This window comes from Ylistrum balloti, unplaced genomic scaffold, assembly GCF_031769215.1.
Source record: "Ylistrum balloti isolate Yb309-2 unplaced genomic scaffold, AGI_CSIRO_Ybal_v1 Utg369916, whole genome shotgun sequence".
Taxonomy (NCBI): Eukaryota; Metazoa; Mollusca; class Bivalvia; order Pectinida; family Pectinidae; genus Ylistrum; species Ylistrum balloti.
The window spans coordinates 228,739-256,347 of record NW_026782036.1 but is presented as its reverse complement, the minus strand read 5'-3'; the positions used below and the strand labels follow the sequence as shown (position 1 = coordinate 256,347).

The window sequence follows — 27,609 nt, the reverse complement described above, 5'->3', positions numbered from 1 at the left end:
TATTATGAACTGGTTTGAATATTTCAATCAGGAGGGAAACCAATTATCCTCTTTTAATATCAAAGTGACTGTCGTCAGGGATCCAGTATTTTTTTTGTATTTGCTCTTAAATTACGAAGTAACGAGGAAAAGGTATTGAGATAGACCTAGAATGGCTCTGTACGTAAGGAAAACATTAAAACTTAACAATACTATATAAGTCTGTGTTACATTCAATAACTTTATTGAATCGCCACTGTAATTCTGTAATAAAATTCTCAACCACGGAACTGACATTCCGCGAGAGTTGTTTCCCTTCGTTTCAATTAGGAGGCGTTTGCGATCTCACTTCCTCCATGACATCATCATGGCGTCCGGACTTGACTAGTTGAGAGGTGTTGTACGTGCTTGAGTCATGTTATTAATGGTTGCCAAGATATAAGTCAGCCAGATGTGGAATATCTGAATAATTATCATTTGTTGAGATGACTGAAGAGAAAACAGACGCATTGAGTCTGACGGATGATGAAGACAATGAAGATTCCGATTATGAACCGGCACTGCCCGAAATTCAGGGTGTACTCAGTAAATGGACTAATTATTTACACGGGTGGCAAGACCGATACATTGTGTTAAAAGAAGGAACCCTGAGTTACTATAAATCAGAAAATGATACAGCTTTTGGATGCCGAGGCGCAGTTAGTCTTGCAAAAGCAAGCGTGTCAGTAAGTAGCCAATACCTGTGACAATTTACTGTCACTCGTGTTTTCACGGGTCGTTGCGCGTTTTCGACTCGGTTCGTGCAAACACGTTCAGGATAGTAGTTTGTGTAATTTACATTGGTGATTCGTCAAGGCGAGATGGGAGTACGGATGATTTAGGGTTTGGTAGGGTTTTACATTAGAAATTTTTCTTTTAAAACAATGATCAAATGGAATAATAATAAGCTGATACATAATACGACAGGTCACTTCCATTTGGATCTCCCCTTTACGTGGTCTAAACATTGAATAAAGAATGTTGTCTTGGCAAAGAATAAACGATCTTTTATAAAAACAGGATGTCAAAAAGTTCCTCTCAAACAAACATGTAACAAGTTGCGTTTATTAGTAAACTGATAAATGCACTGTAATCTGTAGTTTTTGTGCTGACTTTTCGATCTACTCTTCCTAACAATTTATGAGTATAGACTTATCACCGTATATTTTTCTTATGGATTGATGTATACAGTTATATTAATTAGTGGTTTTATATATATAGGGCCTATCTGTATTTACATATATAGCTATATAATCAATTGATGATGTCTGTTGGATCAGTTATTTCTCCACCAAAGGCACATTGGTTTTCCTCTGTAAGTTTTCCTCCAACATTCAAAACAACCTATTCTTAATGTTCCCATAGCAATGTCATAGAAAAAGCTTTACAGGTTGAATTTAAAGTCTATTTTTAAACATATTGTAGTTAGCAACAAGTTGTATGTGATTTACGCTTTGGTGAAATCTGTGTCTTCACTTACAATAAATATATCTCTACATCATCCAACAGGTGTCCCTTCCATGCTTTTATTGCATTTATGGTGGTATAACAAAGAAAGTGTTGTTCAATATCTTAAGTATATATCTTCATTTGTTCATTGAGTTTCCAATCATGAAATCATTGAACAGTCAGTACATAAATATGATGCCATATTGATTGAAGAAAAGCTGTCCTCATAACACCAAGTTCTGATCACTTTCTGCTCTTATTAATTAGCTATTTTTTCGTTAAATGTATATGATATATGTTAAAATGGATTACCATCAAAGTTGAGTTGAAAAATTGAGGCAAGACATCATTGATTATTACATTACCACAGATTCATGATCATAAAATTACAAATTTTAATGTAGTGTTAAATCAAGCATAATAATCTTGATTATGCCATATCTAACATTATTCTCCAATAATGATTAAACATAACAAACTAGCAATTCATAGTTTGTCCCAGACACTGCTATAGCATATATGTGATTTTTTATCAATACACTGTGGTCTTGAATATACAGAAAACCATTCATTGTGTTTCTATTGATGCATATAATACTCAAAAAACATGTAATTGATAATAATAATTAACATACTGTATGATGTTTTGAAATAAAGAAAACAACCATTTTTTACAGACGTGAAAAGAGATTCTTTGAAAGAATTTTTCATCATTAATTTGTCTACACTCTTTGACCAAGGCTTGCAATTTTTCACTTTGAAAATACTTTATTTTGATGAATATTTACATTAACCAAAAGAAAAATTAATAAATTTGCATTGTAAGTACATTGGTACTTTGATTTCCTAAATTATCATTTTATATTTACAATATGATGAATATCTAAAATATCACAGTTTTGAAACCTTTTCTATGTGAAATAATAGATAATGATAAGATCAAATATTCTAATTTGTTTGTGCATTTTTGGAACAACAATATATCAAATATTTTGAAAGTCAGAAATATTTTCATAACTGGTTTAAAGACTATGTGAAGATAAATTGTTTGATTTTTACCACATTTTTTTATAATTGTAAAACCAATTTACTTTAAACATGTATTTGAAAATACATATATGCTGTAATAATAAATGGATGCAGTTTTATCAATTTTATTCAATTGTTCTGGGCCTTCCAATTCAGAATTTTCTTGTAATTTAAATAACACATTGTAAAGTGCTTGGTATCGATAACTGGCAACATCAAGATGTTACAACAGCACATTGAAAAATAGGCACAATTGGCCCAAGTCTTCACTATAAATCAGACTGATACAAAATTATGTTAAGTGATTATTTCCTATGGCAGGCATATTAATTGGTGAGGATTTAATGATACTTGTAGCTATGTTTTCCATATATAGTCTGGAGCCATTTAATTATATTTGTTTTGAGGTTCTCTAGAAATGATAATTGATTAACTGGACTATTCAGAGACACATGTGTAAGAGGAATGCATGCTTCATCTTTCTGAAGGAAAATTATGCAAATTGAACATAAAATAAGGATGCTATTTCCCATACATTTTGATATGTTGATATGATTTCAGAAGAAATTCATTCATTTGAAGACAATATATTATGGTAGTGCATAAGTCATATCATACATAAAAGCTGCTGTACCAAAGTACATATAATTAGCCATGTTACATGTCCTATTATATCTCACTACATTTATATGTATACCGGGTGTAATGGTGCTTCTACAAACATTTCACTTACCATAATATATACTATGGCTGACTTCCAAGATAGATGGGTATAAATATGTCAGATCAGAATTTTGTGTAATTCATTATAGAACAAAAGTACCAGTTGAATTGTATGGAATTTTTATGAAGGGTTTAGTATTGATAGCAAAATATACCAGATGCACTACATAATGTAGTGAGTTGTAAACAAGCTCTTGTGATCTTAGCTATGCCAAGTCTTTCAAAAAGTTATCAGTTTTGTTGACCCTGATGGCTGGACTGTATCATCTGAAGCTATAGCTATGGGAAAGGATGACTAGCAGATGCTTTGTGACCTCCTACACTGAACCTTGTATTCTAGAACATACAAGGATGTATTTGAGAAGCAGAATTTTCACTCATCTGGTTTAAAGCAATAGACATATTTTTACTTACAAATGGTAATTGTTTAATTCATAACATGCATTTCTCCCCTCCCCCCCCTCCCCCCACAAGTTACTAGTTACTAACAAGTTGCTAAATATTACATAGGTAGAATCCATTAAATCATATTTTTTATAAATGCATTTTGCTAGACAAGATATGAATGGCCTTACATGAGTTGCATCAAGTGCATGTAATAATGATTTGAAAAGGGTTGAAAAATATGGTTAAGAACTGATTGTATAACATGTCAGATTGTATATCGCTGTAAAAAATCTTCATGATCTTGATGATTTCAAAATTTACAGCTGTTGACTACCAACATAAAAAGATAAAATGCAGAATGTTATTTGGTACACTTGCCTATATAATCTTTATTTCAATAAACAGTAAGAAAGCTTCATTTTATAAACAACAATTTTATATGTTTTAGCCACACCAGTTTGATGAGTGTCGGTTTGACGTGACAGTCAATGACTGCGTTTGGTACCTGCGCAGTGGATCTGAGGAGGAGCGCCTTCAATGGATCAATGCCATCGAGTTACACAGGGTATTTCTTAACATAGATGTCGAGGTATTTAAATTGAAGAAGTCACAACTACTTGAAAAACGGCTTCCTTCTTCTGTGATGTTAATATCACAATATATTGACGTTGATTCTCATTACGAAAAAAAAATTAAAAGAAATATGCTTTTTCACTAACATGTTTATTAAAGAATGTTTGATTTTGTATTTATTAATAATTAATACATATTACTATGGTTGTACTAGGCTTTTTTCAATATTAACAAGAGAAACAGCAAGACATTTTTCCTGATGAATTTGCTATATATTTATTAGATTATTTATCTGTGCTGACATATAGACATGTTGGATTATAGGTTATAATTAACTCATAATTTCTCTCATTCTGAAACACGTTTGATACTCCGACAAACCAGTAACATGTACCCTGATCTTTTAAAAGATTAACCAAGACTTCTTATTTGCATGATTAAATCTTCCACTGTTGACTACAGGTTAATGGCAACACATAATTAATCAGTCGTGTAAAACTTGTTTGATAGCTATAGGTATTTTATCTGTGTATATATTATATAATTATAGTCGTTGGATGGTGGATCACAGAACACAATTTTTATGACATTAGTATGAAAATTTAAAAAAGACGAAGAAAAAAAAATACTTGACATATTAATCTTAACATACAACAATTGTTACTAATTACTCAGATAAAGTCTCAATGCAGTCTACATCTACTGTATTTTGAACCAACCTATTTATGATTCAAGAGAGAAAAATCTTGATAAGCCTGTTTAAGTTTCTTCTCTTTATGCTCCTCCTTATATAACTTTATTGTATTGAAACCTTCACCCCTAGTAAGAATATGAGTATAGTGCCTGATGAATTATTCATATGAACAAATTCAAAAAGTTCTATTTGGTTTTTGACTTCGAGATCTGACCTTGGACTTTTACTCTCCAGGTGCGAGACTTTTCCACCTTTTAAGAACCATTGACTTTTCATGCTATCTAGTTGTTAGAATTTTTTCACAGGTAGAAAACATTTGAACTCATTTGATATTCCTTAAATACATTTTTCTGAATTCATCTGAAAGGAACTCACGTAAACTATTAATCTGGGAATGACAGCAATTTATCATTCAATCAGAAGATATTTTACGATTTACTGTCAGTTAATTTACACAACGTTTTACATGAAATGGGTACATGTTTGATAGATATTATAAGTAATTGCAGATATTTCCTGCTATGGTTGTTGCTTCTGTGGTCTGAAAGAAGAAAAAAACTTCTGAAATTAAATGTGTAAGATACACACTGGCTCCAACTATTAAACTCTTGCAGTACACTAAGTGTGTGTATAGACAATGGTTTGCTTCGAAGCACCTTCAGGAATATCTACATCTATGTGATTGGGATTTAGATAGTGATGTGCTTGTACATTTTTGATATCAGTGTGTGGAATTGACTGGTACATCATTATTAATCAGAAACATACATGTCTACAACTCCATGTACTGGTACAAGTAACTATTCAGATGCTCACGTAATGGGGTGTTTGCAAATCAGCTTTAGAAAGGAAAGATTTCTATCTTTGAAATTATTTTTGAAATAATACAATTCAAGTCATGTATCAAAATATTCTGCAGTGTAGTGCAAGTCTAATTGGAATGTAGCATGTTTGTTACTTATTCTAGACACATAACTGCTGCTTAACTGAAATCTAACTAAATTGAAGCATTTACTTTAATGTTATACCTAGGTTATGAACATATATATACAGGTTCATCCAAATTTTACATTTAGAAATGTAGGCATGATTTGATAATTAATTTTAGATTGGTTTCACATAAAAATGATGAAATTTGACATGATTCAGACACAACTGTTCATGTTATTAAAAGGAAGTGTACATAATATATGCATATTAAGTTTTTAAGAATTCTCATGATTGAATTTTAGATACAATATACATGGTTGTGACTTCTTCATGTTAGACTAGCTACATGTAGTTCTTACACTACCTGTAAATTAATGATTGAATCCTAAATATTCTAGCTGCAGTCAGCCTGCATGGTTGGATAATCATGTGAATGAAGTCTGGTGTTTTGTGTTGTGAACTTTACTTTAACATTTCTACACAACTAAACTTTTTACAAAATATTTATTTTACACTATTTATGCTGAAAAATTTGTTAATAAGCATGTCATTGTAAGGTTATACAATTCTAAAGTTTTTTTTTTACAATTTTTGGGTTTTCATTAAATCAAAGCAGAATTAAATACATAATGTTTTTCAGGCGGGAAAAAAAATTACGTAGGCACTGTGGTCTATCTCTGTCAACTATTAATATGCTTGTAACAACTTTGGGAATATAACATTACTACAGACATTGAATAGCAAAACAAATTGATCAGAAAAATATAAAAGCTTTTAACCACGATGCAGCTAGTGTCTATAAGAGAAATGTTGTGTGTTCTGTTTGGCTGGTCATGGAAGACAAAAAAAATACTGCACATTATAGTTTGTATTTGTTGTATTGATATCTTACAAACAATTGAATATTACATGGAATCTCCTTTGCAGCAAGCTGAATCTGGGTATGGGAGTGAAAATAACCTCCGTCGTCATGGTTCCATGATTTCTCTCACCTCAGCAGCCAGTCTTTCTACTGCATCTACTTCCTCCTTCAAGGTGAGTTGACTTAGATTTCTAGGTCAGATGAGAAAATCATCAAAGTAAGCAGATGAAATACAGAGGTTTAAAGTCACAGTATCGACATTAGACCAAGAAAGCTTGTAGGAAGATTTTTACTTCAGTAAAGTAGAATTTCCAATTACCAATTGAAGTTTAGCGATGTGATGAGAGGTTGCTTGTTTTTCTGATAATACTGAGTAAACAGACCTTGTTTCAAATCTAAGTGAATCATGATTAAGATTGGTTAATGATGAGAGATAGAATATTGTCCATCAAATGAGTTTCATATAAGAGGCTTTCAGACTGCTTTTATCAAGGGGAACTAGTGTTAATTAGCATTTTCAAACAATTCATTGAACAAAGTACAAAAGGGTTATGCTTTTCTGTGTGTCTCTACTAATTAATTGAAACACTTTCAAAATTAATTACTGTTTTTTTTTATTTTTATTGTGGTATTTTTTGTTTTGTTTTGGTTTCTTTTGTTTTTATTTTGATATGATATTAGTAATCATTTGAATGTGAAATATATTGCAATATACAAATCATAAAGACTAGGTATTTAGCCTAAACAGTACATCCTATGTACAATGTACAAAGAGGTATATACACAAAGGAGTAGAATTCCACTATTACCAAACATGGTGCAAATATAAGTAGATGGATGTCAGGACTAGAGTTGTATTGAGCTAGTACAATCAATATCTGTCTTTGCTTATGTACAATATACAAAGTTACCAGTACATTGTCTGTGATATGAAGTGGGTTAGTCATCATGTGTTACATTTAGAATTGATTCTCCTCTATCCCAGTAGAAAGTACATCTTATGTATCAAAATAAACAATCTGAGAACATTTTTTACTGCTCAGTGAAAATCTGCATCTTTTACATATTCTATTATTAGTGTGTTTACCATATAATTAATTAGTTTTGTTTGATTTTTTAAGTTAGGGAATTAGTTGGAGCAGGATGACGATAAGGTTTCTCTAACAGATTGATCATTTGTATACTGGTTAGAATTAGCTTTCAGATCAGTAATGCTCACTTAGAGTATAAATCATTCACTACAAATGAATGACCAGTACATGTATTGGTAATGCCTGATATCTTTACATCTTTTATATGTGTTTGATGTCAGTTAAATGCCAATGTATAATTTGTGCAAAAATATTTCTTGAGCAAATATCAAAATTTAGGATCATTTGTTGATAGCAAATGTCTAACATTTGTAGCGTGGCCGTGGACTTAAAGAGAAACTTGCTGAAATGGAGACGTTTCGTGACATCCTATGTCGACAGATAGACACACTCCAGAGCTACTTTGACAGCTGTGCTTCAGCCGTCTCCCAAGGAGCCGTACAGGAATGTAAGAGCAGTATCTATATTGTAGGAACTATATGTGTTATGGTACCATTCTAATTAGTTAGATATTCGAGTCTGGAAGGTTGAACACACATATTTCTTTCAAATGTGTAAGCTTAAAATTTGTTGCTAGATGCCCATGTTTGCCTTGACACTACATAAGAATCAAAGACTGTTTATTTTTTCTGTAATATTGAATATCTGTACTAATGTCTATTGCTGTGATTGTCTTCCTTTCATTTGTAATCTACCCAGTATCTAGCTAGAGGAGTATAATAGTTGAATATGTAATCTACCCAGTATCTAGCTAGAGGAGTATAATAGTTGAATATGTAATCTACCCAGTATCTAGCTAGAGGAGTATAATAGTTGAATATGTAATCTACCCAGTATCTAGCTAGAGGAGTATAATAGTTGAATATGTAATCTACCCAGTATCTGGCTAGAGGAGTAGTTGAATATGTAATCTACCCAGTATCTGGCTAGAGGAGTATAATAGTTGAATATGTAATCTACCCAGTATCTAGCTAGAGGAGTATAATAGTTGAATATGTAATCTACCCAGTATCTGGCTAGAGGAGTATAATAGTTGAATATGTAATCTACCCAGTATCTATAGTTGAATATGTAATCTACCCAGTATCTATAGTTGTTGAATATGTAATCTACCCAGTATCTATAGTTGAATATGTAATCTACCCAGTATCTGGCTAGAGGAGTATAATAGTTGAATATGTAATCTACCCAGTATCTGGCTAGAGGAGTATAATAGTTGAATATGTAATCTACCCAGTATCTGGCTAGAGGAGTATAATAGTTGAATATGTAATCTACCCAGTATCTAGCTAGAGGAGTATAATAGTTGAATATGTAATCTACCCAGTATCTGGCTAGAGGAGTATAATAGTTGAATATGTAATCTACCCAGTATCTAGCTAGAGGAGTATAATAGTTGAATATGTAATCTACCCAGTATCTGGCTAGAGGAGTATAATAGTTGAATATGTAATCTACCCAGTATCTGGCTAGAGGAGTATAATAGTTGAATATGTAATCTACCCAGTATCTAGCTAGAGGAGTATAATAGTTGAATATGTAATCTACCCAGTATCTATAGTTGAATATGTAATCTACCCAGTATCTGGCTAGAGGAGTATAATAGTTGAATATGTAATCTACCCAGTATCTGGCTAGAGGAGTATAATAGTTGAATATGTAATCTACCCAGTATCTGGCTAGAGGAGTAGTTGAATATGTATCTACCCAGTATCTATAGTTGAATATGTAATCTACCCAGTATCTGGCTAGAGGAGTATAATAGTTGAATATGTAATCTACCCAGTATCTGGCTAGAGGAGTATAATAGTTGAATATGTAATCTACCCAGTATCTAGCTAGAGGAGTATAATAGTTGAATATGTAATCTACCCAGTATCTATAGTTGAATATGTAATCTACCCAGTATCTGGCTAGAGGAGTATAATAGTTGAATATGTAATCTACCCAGTATCTAGCTACCCAGTATCTGGCTAGAGTATAATAGTTGAATATGTAATCTACCCAGTATCTAGCTAGAGGAGTATAATAGTTGAATATGTAATCTACCCAGTATCTATAGTTGAATATGTAATCTACCCAGTATCTGGCTAGAGGAGTATAATAGTTGAATATGTAATCTACCCAGTATCTGGCTAGAGGAGTATAATAGTTGAATATGTAATCTACCCAGTATCTGGCTAGAGGAGTATAATAGTTGAATATGTAATCTACCCAGTATCTATAGTTGAATATGTAATCTACCCAGTATCTGGCTAGAGGAGTATAATAGTTGAATATGTAATCTACCCAGTATCTGGCTAGAGGAGTATAATAGTTGAATATGTAATCTACCCAGTATCTAGCTAGAGGAGTATAATAGTTGAATATGTAATCTACCCAGTATCTAGCTAGAGGAGTATAATAGTTGAATATGTAATCTACCCAGTATCTACCCAGAGGAGTATAATAGTAGAGGAGTATAATAGTTGAATATGTAATCTACCCAGTATCTAGCTAGAGGAGTATAATAGTTGAATATGTAATCTACCCAGTATCTAGCGAGAGGAATATGTAATCTACCCAGTATCTGGCTAGAGGAGTATAATAGTTGAATATGTAATCTACCCAGTATCTGGCTAGAGGAGTATAATAGTTGAATATGTAATCTACCCAGTATCTAGATAGAGGAGTATAATAGTTGAATATGTAATCTACCCAGTATCTTGCTAGAGGAGTATAATAGTTGAATATGTAATCTACCCAGTATCTGGCTAGAGGAGTATAATAGTTGAATATGTAATCTACCCAGTATCTAAGAGGAATCTACCCAGTATCTAGTAGTTGAATATGTAATCTACCCAGTATCTATAGTTGAATATGTAGGAGTATAATAGTTGTATCTAGCTAGAGGAGTATAATAGTTGAATATGTAATCTACCCAGTATCTAGCTAGAGGAGTATAATAGTTGAATATGTAATCTACCCAGTATCTGGCTAGAGGAGTATAATAGTTGAATATGTAATCTACCCAGTATCTGGCTAGAGGAGTATAATAGTTGAATATGTAATCTACCCAGTATCTAGCTAGAGGAGTATAATAGTTGAATATGTAATCTACCCAGTATCTACCCAGCTAGAGGAGTATAATAGTTGAATATGTAATCTACCCAGTATCTGGCTAGAGGAGTATAATAGTTGAATATGTAATCTACCCAGTATCTGGCTAGAGGAGTATAATAGTTGAATATGTAATCTACCCAGTATCTGGCTAGAGGAGTATAATAGGAATATGTAATACCCAGTATCTGTAGAGGAGTATAATAGAATATGTAATCTACCCAGTATCTGGCTAGAGGAGTATAATAGTTGAATATGTAATCTACCCAGTATCTGGCTAGAGGAGTATAATAGTTGAATATGTAATCTACCCAGTATCTAGCTAGAGGAGTATAATAGTTGAATATGTAATCTACCCAGTATCTGGCTAGAGGAGTATAATAGTTGAATATGTAATCTACCCAGTATCTAGAGGAGTATAATAGTTGAATATGTAATCTACCCAGTATCTGGCTAGTATAATAGTTGAATATGTAATCTACCCAGTATCTAGCTAGAGGAGTATAATAGTTGAATATGTAATCTACCCAGTATCTAGCTAGAGGAGTATAATAGTTGAATATGTAATCTACCCAGTATCTATCTAGAGGAGTATAATAGTTGAATATGTAATCTACCCAGTATCTAGCTAGAGGAGTATAATAGTTGAATATGTAATCTACCCAGTATCTATAGTTGAATATGTAATCTACCCAGTATCTAGCTAGAGGAGTATAATAGTTGAATATGTAATCTACCCAGTATCTAGCTAGAGGAGTATAATAGTTGAATATGTAATCTACCCAGTCTCTATAGTTGAATATGTAATCAACACAGAATCTGGCAACAGGAGTATAATAGTTGAATATGTAATCTACCCAGTATCTATAGTTGAATATGTAATCTACCCAGTATCTAGCTAGAGGAGTATAATAGTTGAATATGTAATCTACCCAGTATCTGGCTAGAGGAGTATAATAGTTGAATATGTAATCTACCCAGTATCTGGCTAGAGGAGTATAATAGTTGAATATGTAATCTACCCAGTATCTGGCTAGAGGAGTATAATAGTTGAATATGTAATCTACCCAGTATCTGGCTAGAGGAGTATAATAGTTGAATATGTAATCTACCCAGTATCTGGCTAGAGGAGTATAATAGTTGAATATGAGTTGACGCCTTGTGATTTTACTCTGTGTTGTGTTCCTATTGTAGTAACTGATCCGGACGACATTGGTGACCCTGATGACCTACATGAAAATGATGCTGACCACTCCAATGTCCACTTCCAGGGTCCAAGTGGAAAAGACCTTGGTAATTAATTAGTCAGAATAGTTCTTAATTAATGTATAGAAAATCTGTTTCTGAATGTAACACATAATACCAAAAATTGGGAAAAAATTGTTGAAAATATGGTTGATAATTTAAATTGATGGTGTGAACATTTTGATATGTATGTATGACACCAATAGGCATTTAAATATTTGTTTCGATATAATTGTAGATTTGTACATGTGAACTAGAAATATGTTGGTGTTGCTAATTATTCTATAACTACAATACAAAATCTCAATATTTGAAACCTTTGATGTTACAGGTGGTATCCCTGGTAGGTTATTGGGCCACTAACAAGTAGAATATACTGCCTGATCCTAACTATTACACTAACATCCTTCTCCTTGACTTACATAGATCTCCCTGTGTGATATAGGACTCTCTGTGTTACATAGGACCCTCTAAGACACATCAATCTATCTGTATGACATAAGACTCTCTGTGTAATGTAGGGCTCTTTGTGTGTCTGGGGACTCTTTGTGCGACATAGGACTTTGTGTATGATGTAAGACTGTGTGATATAGAACTCTTTGTACGAAGTAGGACTCTCTGTATGTTGTAAGACTGTGTGATATAGGACTCTTTGTACGACGTAGGACTCTCTGTATGATGTAAGACTGTGTGATATAGGACTCTTTGTGACGTAGGACTCTCTGTTTGACATATGACTCCTGTGTGTCATAGAAGTTTATGTGACATAGGACTTTGTGTGATGTAGTACTCTTTATGCAGCGTAGGACTCTATGTATGATGTAAAACTGTATGATGTGTAGGTTTCTCTGTGTGATATAGGACTCTGAGTGTGACATAGGATTCTCTGTGTGATATAGGACTCTGAGTGTGACATAGGATTCTCTGTGTGATATAGAACTCTGAGTGTGATATAGGATTCTCTGTGTGCTATGACTTTGTGTAATACAGTACTCACTGTTTGACATAGAACTCCTTGTGTGACATAGGACTCTATGTGACAAGGGTATGTCTATGTGGCGTAAGATTGTGTGTGACCTGAGATTCTCTGTGACTCCCGGTGTGAAATAGTACTCGGTGATGTAGGACTGTGTGACGTAGGATTCTCATAGAGAGGTAGGATCTCTCTTTGTGACGTAGGATTCTCTTCTGTGTTACATATGACTCTTTGTGTGACATAGGAGTTTTATGTGACATGACTTTGTCTGACATTGGATTCTGTATGATGTAAGACTTTCTTTGTGACAGGACTGTGTGTGTCATATAGACTCTCTGTAAGACACAGGACTGTATGTGACATAGGACTGTGTGTGTCATATAGACTCTCTGTAAGACACAGGACTGTATGTGACATAGGACTGTGTGTATCATATAGACTCTCTGTAAGACACAGGACTGTATGTGACATAGGACTGTGTGTGTCATATAGACTCTCTTTAAGACACAGGACTGTATGTGACATAGGACTGTGTGTGTCATATAGACTCTCTGTAAGACACAGGACTGTATGTGACATAGGACTGTGTGACATAGAACTACATGAAATCAGACTGTGTGTGTCATATAGACTCTGTATGACACAGGACTGTATGTGACATAGGACTGTGTGACATAGAACTGCATGAAATCAGACTGTGTGTCATATAGACTCTGTATGACACAGGACTGTATTAGACATAAGACTGTGTGACATAGAACTCTGCATGAAATCAGACTGTGTGATTTAGAACTCTCTGTGTGACATGTGGCTTAGGATTTTTCTGTGACATTGAGTTCTGGGTGACATGCGAACCTGTCTAACTTAGATGTGTCTGTGTGATATAGATCTTTTTATGTATATCCTCTTGATATCATTGTGTGCAGTGATTTGCGATATCTTTTTCTCTGAGTGATTTCATTTGATATCAACCTTTCACATATTCTAGGTTAAGAAATGCTTGTTCTGTATTTCTTTCTGCAATGTTTGGATTGCTTTATTACAAAATATTTTGTCCTAAACTTACTTCATGGGTGATTTTTTAGCCTTCTGAGTTTGATGTAATATATCAGCTTTTCTCCTTATTACTATACTATATACCAGGTATATATGTGGTATTTCTGACACACTGACTGCTTGGGACAAAGTCTCCAACATCTACTGATGGATACACTGTTCTCTATATTATTTCTGTGATAACATCAACACCTCCCCCTCCCCTATTCCCTGATAACTCTGCTGAGTTGATGGAGTTAAGTACTATGAATGTCTCTTAATGTTTCTCATATGATATTTATTACATTTTTGTTATGATTTTAGCCCACAATTGACAGATAGTTGCTTGTTAAAACTGCTCTTTGTCCTTCTGTCCATCTTTAAACAATTCTTATCATCACAATTTATGGAGAAGTGTTTTTTGATGGATGATGCTGTGAGTTTGTCTTGATCCTTAATTGTACATCGTTGATTAGGGGATTAGAAAGAAAGATGTTCATTATGGGATGGATCAAAAGAAAATATGGCTGATGGTTGGCCATCTTGATTTTATACAGTCACAGTTTGTTGTTGCTATTTTTGGAGAAGTACGGGATTAACCATTCAACAACAGCTTTGATAAGAGAAATTGAAGGAAAAAAAATACAAATTTCAAAAGAACATTTAAGGTCAAACAATGGTGGGCACCAAGATTCCTCATTCTTTTTTGGTTTATTTTGAAATTTGATAGGACAAAGATGTATTGTGAAAATTATATCCATATGTTGCATCACATCATATCCTGTCATGTCACATCACAAAATCAATGTGATACTGAGGACCTCAGCAGGACTATTGTAACATAGTGCCATGCCTGATCAGATTCTGGTTTGCTTAGAAGTGTGGATATTCAAGTCTTATAGACACTTTATAGCTGTGTTGGAGTTAATGATAATATAATTTAGACTTTTTCCAACAAATGTTTGTAAGAACCTCTTCATGATTTAGAAAAAAAGGGATTAATTTAGAAAATATAATTGGGGTTTAAGGTGTTGTTTACATTATATGTAAAAAGTTACTTAAATTGTCGTTTTCCTCTGCAGCCTCAATACTGCAGCAACATGGAGGACATGCTGTAGACTTCAAAGGAGAGTCCTTCACCTTTAAAGCGACCACTGCTGGTATCATAGCTACCTTATCCCACTGTATGGAGCTCATGTCTCAGCGAGAGGATGCCTGGAGAAAACGACTGGAAAAGGTGTTTGTTCATAATCATAGTATTCCTTATATCCCTTGTGTGGCTTTGATTTTCAAGAAAAGCAAAAATTAATAGACTTCCACATGTTTCGTGTTTCTGTTGAAGTAATGTTTTAGTAATCATTATGCTCTGCTTACTATGTTCTGGTAAAATACAACAAAGGGAGAAGTCTGTCAGTGAAATAGGAAAGAAAGAAAGAAAAGTAACTTGAATGTATGATAAAATTGTAAATAAAGATTAAATACTAATTAGTAAGATACTATCAATCCCTTGGAGATATTTTTGCAATTTTATTTTATTTTCAATAGTTTAATGGTGTATAAAAAGAGTTAAGAAGAGAATGTTAAAGCCATTCACAGCTGCTTGTAAAACTATTTATATATCTTAAAGTAATCTAGGGCAATGAAGACTTCCAAAATAAACTTTGACCATTAAGACTTTTTATTGATGTAAGGCTCAGACAATTTAGACCTCTTGATTTCACATCAGCAGTTTAGTCCACTTGTTTAACATTTAACAATGTTGTCTACAAATTCAGGTTCTTTAATACTATATTGGATATGCTCGTCATTTCATTCCCACAGGAGGTTGAAAGAAGGAAGAAGATGGAGGAAGCCTATAAAACCACTGTATCAGATCAAAGTAAACCAAGGCTTGTTATTGGTGGACCTGACTTTGAGGTAAGTCCTTTAACTGGACAAGATACAAACAGAGACATTCTGGAGTGTTACAAAAACTTGGGAAAAGCAGAGTTAAAATCAATAAAAACTTAACCTCCCTTAAAGGTTAGATAATCACATCATTTCAAAATTTTTATCACAGTAGCAATGTCTTTTGGGCTTAATGTTGGAACAGTATTTGATTGCAAAGTTAGGATCAAGATAAAGGTGGTTTTGTTAGTAACTATTATCTGCAGCTATAAATTAGGAGAAATTGGGGCATTCATGTTGGACAATATTGATGCATTGGAGATAAATACCAGAGAAGACAAATAAACTCAGACTCCGATCTTGATATTTGTGTGAGAGGGAGACAGCCATTTGGCCTGAGTCACAGAGTATACTGTTGCTTTCCAGGAAGGGCCACATTGTGCTATTAAAGAGGATGAGTTTTTTGATGCTGTTGATGCAAGTCTCGACAAACTAGAAGAGAAAGTAGAAGAAGAAAAGGTAGGATACTTATTCTGTCATCAAAATCTGTAATCATTTTTAAGCCATTCACTGATTAAGATGTTTCCGAATAAGAAATATGAAAAAGAGTAATCTAAGGATCACTGCAGAAAGCATTCTGTAGCACAGACACATTGGAAAAATGGAATTGAAGAGATTTCAATCCTAATGGTACTGAAATTTGATTGTCTAAAATTCTCTACATATTAATGGTACTTGTGTTACTTTTACAGCAAAGGAAATTAACAGAAGAAACTTCAAAGGATGTTCCAAACATTGCGCTGTCCCCTTCCAACCCACTTTACCAGGAGGTAGGTATTAAGGTCATATGTATATTTCAAATTCAAATTCCATTTTGTTACTGCTTATACCAATTTACACCTTGGTAGATGTCCTTGTCATATCATTGTTTTGATTCCAAACATCACCGTGTCACTCTCTAACACACTATTTAGAAGGCCTTGTGGATAAACTTCAACTCTTACCTTTCATTTGTTGCAGCAGTCATTGATAATAAACATGGTATTAGGTTACTTATTAGCCCCACAGGTAATACTAAAGAGGATTATGGGTCTGTCCATCAGTTGCCCCGAGAAGTTCATATAGGATTTTTCTGTTGGAAACTTAGATGTCAGATTTTGCATACAATAATGATGTAGAGTGTGAATAATCCCCTACTCAAGTGTTTATGGTAATATAGAGTTATGTCCCCTGGATTGACTTTGCACTGGTCATATTGACTTTATCACCTATGTAGATGCTAACTCTTACATGTGAGAGCCTCTTAGAATGGCAAAGGATTGCATTAAAAAACAACATTTGTTGATGATAGTATATACAGAGTTATAGTCCTTTGTATGGGTAAAGGTGAGGGATGATAGGTGGTGTTATTGTCTATAGATATTTCTAAGATTCACATTTCAGCTATAAAAGGCAATAATAATGGTCTTTTGTTAATTAATGACTTTCATTTAACATTATTACAATGGGATGTTTCTCCGCTGTATTCTTGCATGCTATATCAACAAAAGTCCAGATGAATATGTTATGTGATATTCTTAATATTTGAAGTTAAGCTTGTGAAGATTTCAACAGTATTTCAGAGTGAGTTTAAAAAGATTTGTTAGTTCTTGCCTGGATGGTACTTTTAGAACTCATTTGTAATGCTAAACTGTTGTAGATTAATGATGAAGTTAACAAGCATCTGCTGCGTATGGATGAGAAATGTGAAGATGGTGAGGACACATGGCAGGTCATTGCTGAGGAGGGAGACCTCAAGGTGTATAAACGCGAGATTGAGATTGATGGTGTTGTAGTTGATCCTCTCAAAGCCACACACATAGTCACGGTAAGTACACAACTATGCTGTTAGAGGTCAAGGTCATATAGCTAGCCTATCGTCGAAAGGTCAATGCTACACTTTCAGTTATGTAATAGAATTTAGTGTTGCACATAATTTTATGAAAGTCGTTATAGCTGATGTAAATCCTGTTAAATATATCAATGGTGTGTTGTGTTTTGGTTCACAGGGTATCACAGGACATGAAGTGTGTCACTACTTCTGGGATATTGATGTCCGGCTGGAGTGGGATGGTAAGCATGGAGATTTTTCTGGGTTGATTTAAGCACAGGCACTCGAGGCCAGGATATTATTTTTTAAACATTGATTTTTGTTTTAGCACTCATGACTGACGTTATTTAAACGAAATATCAGCAGAATTCAAGTTTATGTGCCGGTTGACAAATCCGAGGTCCACGGTCATTAAAAATACACAAGGCAAGCAACTCCAGATTTTAAAAAATCGACCCCTCGCTTGGAAACTGGCTCAAAAAAAGTAGTTATGATAAGTTCCTTGTAAAACAATATGTATCCGTAGGTAGTGTGTATATTTACCTTTTATTTGGTGCATAACATTACAGGCAACGAGAAATTCACAATACGTACATGAGATTAACATCTCAATAACCGGAGATTTTATCGTCCATGTAATTATCTTTGACGGAAGTAACATGCCATTTCAAGGGCGGTCACTCCGACTTTTTGGGAGAGGAGTTCCGGATAGCACTATACCAGTGAACAGGTAAGAAAGGTTCCGATGTCATTACGCGCGTAACTTCAAAATAGATATTTTTATTTCTACAAATACATTTGCGGGGATGGAAAAATAATGGCTGGGCAAAGAAAGTCCACATTTGCCAACTCGGATACAATATCATGGTAAGGGATTATACAGAATGCATCAACTTTCAATCAAGCTGGCGGTAATGAGAATTTTTTTTCAAAAGAAAAATAGAAAAAAATCATGCAGATAATGAAAAAAGGGCGCAATTTATGAAAAATATCGTGGGGGAAATATATTAACTTAGAAATTGGAAATAAAATGATTTTTTCCATAGTGATTTTTGTCAAGTTATTGAGAATATTTGAAAAGAAATACATATTACTTATTAACCAAGAGGCCCAAAGGGCTTGTATTGCTACAGGTACTGTATGTTTTGGCAAACATCCATACAATGGACTTCCTGACCAAATATCATGACCCAAGGCCTTTTTGGTTATCAGAAGATGTTATTTAAGGGTTTATCCATGACCTTGAATATAATGTCAAAGTAATATCTTTTCTCAAACTTTGTTGCCCTTCACCCAAGAAACATTTTAACAAACATCATGATCCCTGGACTTTTGGTTAATCGGAATAAGTCGTTTAAAAAATCAACACATTGGACCAAAGTGACCTTGAATAAAGGTCAATGTATTTTTTTGCTGCAAACGGTGTAGGGCTTTATCTAAGGAACGATATTTTTCATAAATTGTGCCTCTTTTCAAATATTCTCAATAACTTGACAAAAATCACTATGGAAAAAATCATTTAATTTCCAATTTCTAAGTTAATATATTTCCCCCACGATATTTTTCATAAATTGCGCCCTTTTTTCATTATCTGCATGATTTTTTTCTTATTTTTTTTTTTTTTTTTGAAAAAAAAATTCTCATTACCGCCAGCTTGATTGAAAGTTGATGCATTCTGTATAATCCCTTACCATGATATTGTATCCGAGTTGGCAAATGTGGACTTTCTTTGCCCAGCCATTATTTTTCCATCCCCGCAAATGTATTTGTAGAAATAAAAATATCTATTTTGAAGTTACGCGCGTAATGACATCGGAACCTTTCTTACCTGTTCACTGGTATAGTGCTATCCGGAACTCCTCTCCCAAAAAATCGGAGTGACCGCCCTTGAAATGGCATGTTACTTCCGTCAAAGATAATTACATGGACGATAAAATCTCCGGTTATTGAGATGTTAATCTCATGTACGTATTGTGGATTTCTCGTTGCCTGTAATGTTATGCACCAAATAAAAGGTAAATATACACACTACCTACGGATACATATTGTTTTACAAGGAACTTATCATAACTACTTTTTTTGAGCCAGTTTCCAAGCGAGGGGTCGATTTTTTAAAATCTGGAGTTGCTTGCCTTGTGTTTTTTAATGACCGTGGACCTCGGATTTGTCAACCGACACATAAACTTGAATTCTGCTGATATTTCGTTTAAATAACGTCAGTCATGAGTGCTAAAACAAAAATCAATGTTTAAAAAATAATATCCTGGCCTCGAGTGCCTGTGGATTTAAGGCCAATAATAAGTCTTAGTTTCAATTAAAAATTTGCTAACATTGATATAATGTATTCCTGGTTATTCCAAAAAATTTTCGGCGTTTGAAATTTCCCATGTAGTAAGCACATGCCTTACACAGTACAGTTCCAATGTCCCACTTCAAAATTTTGTTGCAACCTGGGGCTTAGTGTTTCATGAACACATATTGTTCTTCCTTGAGTGACACAAAAAGCCAAAATTGAGAGAGAGAAAATAAGCCACTTTAGCAAGAATTCATTTACATGTGAATTATTCATTTTCTTTTATTTTCAGTAACATTAGAGTCAAGTGTCGCTACTGAGGTTCATTCAGAAGATACCATTGTGAGTCATAACATTGTCAAACGAGTTTGGCCAACCTCACAGCGTGACGCTCTCTTCTGGTCTCATATACGTCATGTGCCAAGCTCTCAGGATGAAACTCCTGACCGTTGGTTGGTGGTCAATGTTTCAACTAACCATCCCAAAGTCCCAGTAAGTATGTTGTCAGGGGGATTAGGTAATACGAATGTATATGTAAAGAGAAAAATAATTTTCATTTTTATTATTTGTGATTTTTAAAGCTAGGATATTCAGACTTGCTGTTGATTTTCTGCAATTTTTGTAAAAGAACTAAAAAAATATTGATATTCATCTTTAATATTCTTAACCTTACTTGAGCTTCTTGCATTCATTCATAGGTCTTACAGCATTTTGGATGTCTGATTATAAGATCTGAATATTTTACTATCAAGATAATTCATATAGCTATTTTGAGCAAAATCTTTTATATTTTCAGTCCAACAAATTTGTCAGAGTTACTATGAATGTTGCCATGATATGTGAAACAATAATAGAACCACCAAAAGATGGCGGTGACATCACACGAGAAAACATCAAGTGTAAAATTAGCTACACTGCTGATGGTAAGTAATTCAATTCATTGGCTATACATATCTATGAGTAGCTTCATGCTTGTAAATTGCCTGCTGTACTATTAGATAGGAGAATAGGTGGTGCTAAATCATTCCTAGTGTGCACTACCTTGTTCTTGTGTGCCCTTTCACCTTACCTTCCAAAGTTTTGCATGTAAGGGTGTCCACTGATGATGATGTTAATTAGAACTTTCCTTCTGAAATATTTTCTTACACATCTAGAGTTACAACCCCTCTCTGTTCACCCTGCATTTCTTTTACCAAGGCATTTGTCACTCATAAAATCTCTCAGTTACAGCTTCAAACTTTTGAATGTAAGTTCCAGTTTGGAAACAGGAGTGTTACATACTGAAATAACGTATCATTCTCTCGTTAAAGTTCACTTGTTACAACTAGTCATTTGCCATTTGAAGCATTTTGCAGGGAATATCTCATAGATCTGACATTATTTAAAGCTGACAAGTTTTGCATATGGTACCTATTCAGATAAGAAATATCACATACTTAAATCTGGTATATTTTTTGCATCATACATTTGCACAAAGTGATGGTTTTAATGTTCACTCTGTGTTTAATTTTCAGTAAATCCAGGTGGATGGGCCCCTGCATCAGTATTACGAGCAGTGTACAAGCGAGAGTATCCTCGTTTCTTGAAGCGATTCACACAATTTGTTCTGGACAAAACCAAAGACCAACCCATTCTCTTCTAACCAGCATTGACATCATCATGTTGAAAATCTGGCTTTGCCTACCACTGTGATGTAAGCACTGCAAAAACTATTTCTTTGAGATATGGTCATGTGTTATTTCAACACAACAGATGATTTCAAAATACTTCTAAGCAATGGCAAAGGAAGATGTTTGATGCACGGAAGATACAGGGAAGCAATCGTCAATGTTCCCAAAAGAAACATACTGGTAATGAAAATGGGAAAGAAATATCTCCTCATGATATTTAAGGTGTATGGTTTTTACTGGATGTTTTGTTAAGAAAAGTATTAATGATTTAATGTATATTGACAAGGTGAAAATTCTTCTAAACATAGGTTAGTAAACTTTTTCTACTTCATGATAGACATCTAGTCATATTGCTTTGCTGGATCAGTATAATTACAATTTCTTTACTTTTTTATGGTACATAAATCTACATTTAAACTCATCTTGCTAATATCTGTATTCATTTCTTTATCTTTGGGGCTTAAGTTTTGATGAAAGAAATTAATAGGGGATAAAAGATATTGATTTTTTCTAATCGATGTTGGGCATATACAGTATTTATTTGGCAATAGACCCATATCTGGTAACATGCACGCCCTAAGGAATACAAAAACATGTGATTTATTGTTCTGTGATTACCCTTGGGCTTACTACTGGATAAATATAGTGTGACAAAAAATGAAAGGTATAAAATCTAAACACTATGAATTCAAGTCTTGTCAATTTATTTTCCCATGCAAATTTTAAGATATAAGAATTTAAAGTCACATCTTCATTTTCTATGCTGTACATGTAGTTTCCTTGTAAAAGAACATGTAATTTTTTTAATCCTTTGATTGGCATAAGTGAGATGGTGATATGAAAGCTTTATGCATCATTAGCTATATTTGCTTTACTATACACGAGAAATAATAATGTATATTACTCATTGTCCTTGGCATGAGGTCTGCTGGAGGTCTTACCTTGATAGGACACCAGAGTATCTGAGAAACCATGAATTATGAGGCACATTCTCCTAGGTTTTGTTGCCTGGTTGAGGAAAGGCCAGTAAGGTTTCCTTTGTGTTACCCAACCACATCCAAATCATGTTAAGCATTATGTTCTCATCTGTGTCACATAATCGAATTCCGTCACAATAAAACAAGATCAAACTTGTAAATAAGTGGATTAAGATATACACATTTTGTATAACGAATTATTACTGATTTAATTGATAATCCCATTATGATCAAAGTGTCGAGGGAACCATTAGCATGCAATTTCATTTTGTTCAGTTTCTCAATCTGTTTGAGAAACATAACTTTCTTCTTATTCTCTTGGCAAAATGAAATCTTGTTTAAAATATGTACACCATATATTTTTATGAGATCAACATGTAGTTTTCATTGATATTAAAACTGAAGAAAATTCCCCCAAACATGAGTCATTAAGATGTCGCACCAGACAAATCATCTTCCGTAACATTGAAGTTATATGTTTCTATTTGTACATGTTTATAAGAGTGTTAAGGGATGAGAGTGTGAGTGTTTAATTATGCATATAATTAAAAATTTGAAATATTAATATTTAAAAAATCAGAAAATCTATGGGTTTTTTTTTCCTAAAGGTTTGGGATATGATTAAGTCTGAGAATTTTGTTGGTATGTACTGAGTGGAAAGAATTTCATATCTGTGAAAAATCGGGTATATGATGATTTTTGAGGATACTCATTTATATAGGAATCTTTCCATGAATATTGATTCCATTTATTACAACTGTCAATCTTGATTGTAAGACTGACTGCTCAATCACACAGTGAAGTCAAGGGAGGGCCTATGGACACAGTCAATGAAATAGATTTAACACCAAAATATGGGTAGTTTTTTATCTGTCACTTATACAAACAAGAATATCATGCATTGCATGGATTTAAGCAGTACAATTTTACATGGGAAGATATTGTGGTACAAAATCTACTCTATCAGTTGATCTATAGTCTTATATTTAACCTCCTATTTTCACATTTACTCTTGTTTTAGGTGTAAATATCTGAAGCAGTCTTTTTCCTTTAAAACATGATTGCCCAAGATATCTGTTGTATATATTTCTCCTGATTGTCCAGAGAAGAAGCTCTTTATGTCACCATATTTTGTTTGTATCCTCGTGTTTATTTTACTATTTTTATTGATGCTGTTTGCAGGGTTTTCATGTTATCAGAAAGATGGCAGGAGGGGTGGGGTTCTGAACTTGCTTCTAGCAGTACTTATAAGTTAAAAATATAAATCTGGAAAATGTATGATATACAGACTTATTATAACTTACCATATAATGCCTTATCAAACAAGATATCATTTAACTGCCAGATTTTGCTATCTTGATCTGTAAATCCATTCTGCTGTTTACATCATGTTGGTTCTGCAGCAATATGTATACAGAATGTAGTATTTTTGCCAGAAGAAATAGTCACCATAAAAGGTTGTATTTAAGTTGTGTTGCTTTAACATGTGTTGTTGGCTCATCCTTGTACAGTTTTTGAGACCTCACTTTGCTAACTATTAGTACATGTGCTGGGAATACTGGGGAACACAAAAGTTTAGTTAGTATATTTTTTGACAATATGAAAGATACAAGTGGTATTTGGTTCTCCGTTATGTGTGGGAAACTCATAAAACATTATGCTGGATTAGTCAGGATATCAGAATTCTGTGACAGATGTCTTATTACATAGATCACTGCGATGCTGTCAGTGTTGTGATAGAAAACGTTTTGCTCTATAAGGAAAATGAGGGAGGGGAGAGTTGTATGTTACCAATTTAACATTCTGATTCTAAATGTTAATGTATTCCAAATTTAACTGTGATATATGCTATTCGAGCATTTATTAAAATGAGACAAATTTAATGCTTGCTTGTTACATAGTTTACAGCTAAACTGTAGAGAGTAAAATTTCTGTTAGAGGGCAGTTCTTGTTGGATGAAGACTACATACAACGTGAGGGAATTCTGTTGGAAAATTTATAAAATGGAAGTGAAAAAAAATGTTTTGAACAGGACTGTTGACAAGGTATAACGAAGCCATGCTTTCATTAGTCTTTGTCAATATTTAATCCTTTTCTAAAAAAAATGTATCTGTGGTGATTTGGATGAACTGGGCATTGTTAGGATGTTTATAGCTTATTTTAATTATGAATTCCTTTCCTTATTGAATTATATATCATATGAGATTTTTGTACTTGAGTGATGTACTGAACCAACTTGTAGCAGGATATGTGATGAGTATACAGGTAATTTGTTAATGTTCTCTACACAATATTTCATACATTTGTTTTTTTCCCTGAGACAGGAATTTTGGGTCATTTCAGGATTGAATCTGTTCTACATTGTTAGTGGAAAATAGTTGTCATAGGATTTTGCTTATTATTGATACCATCAAAAATGCTAATGAAAGAAGTAACAAAATTTTATTTAAAGGAAAGTCTTAAATTTTTCATTTGCAAACCATTACCCATAACGCTTTCCCGGTAAAATTGAAGCCAGTCAACGTTCAGAAGTCCGTGTGGACTGAGATTGAACCATCTTTTGGGAGTTCAGAATTCAGTTAATGAACTGTGTGAACCATTACTTGGGAGCTCAGAAGTCAGTTATGAAGCTTTCTGTAAGAACCATTGTTAGTGAGTTAAGAAGTCTGTTAATAAATTTCCAATGTGAACCATAAAAGACGAGTTCAGAAGTCAGTTAACAAGCTCTCTTTAAGAACAATTGCTGGAAAGTTGAGAAATCTGTTAATTAACTTTCAGTGTGAACTGTTCCTGACAAGTTAAGAAGTCAGTTTAGGAATATTCTATAAGAACCATTGCTAGCGAGTTCAAAAGTTGGTAATAAAATTCATATGTGAACCATAAGTAATAGCGCTGAAGTCAGTTTAGGAACTGTATGCAAGAACTATTACTGGCTTGTTCAGAAGTCAATTTAGGAACTTTCTGTCAGAACCATTACTGGCTAGTTCAGAAGTCAATTTAGGAACTTTCTGTCAGAACCATTACTGGCTAGTTCAGAAGTCAATTTAGGAACTTTCTGTCAGAACCATTACTGGCTAGTTCAGAAGTTTGTTGATAAATTTTCTGTGGAACTGTAAATGACCAGTTCAGAAGTCAGTTAAATAATAAGTTCTCTGTAGAACCATTGCTGGCAAGTTCAGATGTCTGTTTCTGAGCTTCTACTAGAAAGTTCAGAGACCAGATTTTGAAGTCAATTAATGAACCATTATTCAGAGCTTAGATAATGAACTTTCTGTCTGAAATATTGTTAGAGAGTTCAGAGGTCAGTTAATGAATTTTCTATCTGGGCAATTACTAGAGAGGTCAGAAGTCTATATGTGCTTGTGTCTTGCAGTTTTTGTATATTTTCAGAAGTACTATTTTATACTGTGAGGTAAAATGCATTTGTGTGGAGTAATAGACCATATTTATTTTCTAAATAATGTTTTATATAATGAAATTATTTACTATGTGAATATCCTTTTTTGCAGCAGTTCTGTTGTGAAATAATGTACATCACAAGGCTGCAATAAATACATATGAAATATTTAACCTTGAGTCCTTTTTTATTACAACCAAAAATAAACCAAGATAGACATTATACATTTATTTTGAAAGAAGGAAATGATTTTATAGCAGTTATGTTCATATCCTTTCACACTGTATATATAATTGTCTCAAATGTATTTGCAGACATGTATATAAATGTTGCCTTGTAGAACAAATGTAACACACAGTTAGTCTCAGTTGATACAAGCAGCTAAGGACATGTAACCATCTGGTCCTTGGTAGCACTTAACCTGACAGGAAGTTTTCTTCTTACCAAAGGCACCATCACAGACTGAGATACAGCTGCTGAGACGAAGCTGGGCTTGCTGTTTGCAATCTTTTAGAACTGTCTTGTCGACACAATCTTGGCCAGTTGATAACTGGGTCTCAGCCAAGAGGAGGCAAATTATGACCAGGGTTATCTGAAACATATAAGAAGAGTATAGCTTAGCAATCAGCTTGATCAAGTTTTTGATGGCGTACCCTTCAAATCACCCTACATCCATGGTCCATCCATCCGTGAACAACACTTATTATGCTATTTCTTAAGAAGTACAGGATGTGTCTACTTTAAATTTCATGTGTAGGTGCCCCAAAGTCACTAGTTGTTTCCTTATGATTTTGGAAGTGATCAGAAAAAGTTGTTGACAGGCAGCCATCTAGGATTTTGACAACGGAAGTTTATCTCTACTACTGGATAGATTTTCTTGATTTTATGTTTGGTTTCCCTTGGTCCTTAGCTGTCTTCATATGATTTAGAAACATATCAGAAAAACAAAATTGCTACCACAAGTGTATATTTCTTTGAAGAATATCCATATTATCAACAGCAGAGATTGGAAAACTAGGCATTCCAAAAATACACGGGAAAAATATTCTTGACATTCCTGAAATACATAGTTGATTTCTTTTTTTCGGATTGTACATGTACATAGTAAGTCAACAGTTTTAATGGTCGATGTTTGACATCTCTTCATTTTTATATTATCGATTCCCTATATCTAATTATAATGTGCAACATTCCTTTTATCTTTGACATTTCACCTTCTAAATAAAGTACTACATCAGTGTTAATGTTTGACCTTTGACCTATACATTTTGTTATTTCACCTTCCCATCTCCTATATCTCCAAGGTACTACATTCGTGGTTTTGTTTGACCTTTGACCTCCTTACAGTTTGATAATTCACCTTCACATTTATAATTATAAGGTTCTACTGTCGTGGTAATGTTT

The 27,609-nt window shown here is 33.6% G+C and overlaps 1 protein-coding gene across 2 annotated transcripts; it reads left to right on the top strand.

Annotated features, from left to right (window-relative positions):
• The first annotated feature begins 378 nt into the window (after window positions 1-378).
• LOC132546785 (ceramide transfer protein-like) lies at window positions 379-26,378 on the top strand. Of its 2 annotated transcripts, none has more exons than XM_060210501.1 (14): window positions 379-704; window positions 4,055-4,171; window positions 6,731-6,838; window positions 8,072-8,204; window positions 12,050-12,148; window positions 15,194-15,348; window positions 15,933-16,028; window positions 16,425-16,517; window positions 16,751-16,828; window positions 17,698-17,865; window positions 18,047-18,110; window positions 20,454-20,653; window positions 20,958-21,084; window positions 21,676-26,378. In XM_060210501.1, the coding sequence occupies exons 1-14, from the start codon at window positions 465-467 to the stop codon at window positions 21,801-21,803; spliced, it is 1,806 nt and encodes a 601-aa protein (XP_060066484.1). In that variant the 5' UTR covers window positions 379-464; the 3' UTR covers window positions 21,804-26,378. The 2 variants fall into 2 exon arrangements, with proteins under 2 accessions (XP_060066484.1, XP_060066483.1); XM_060210500.1 differs by having other exon boundaries at window positions 4,055-4,195.
• The last annotated feature ends 1,231 nt before the right edge of the window (window positions 26,379-27,609 follow it).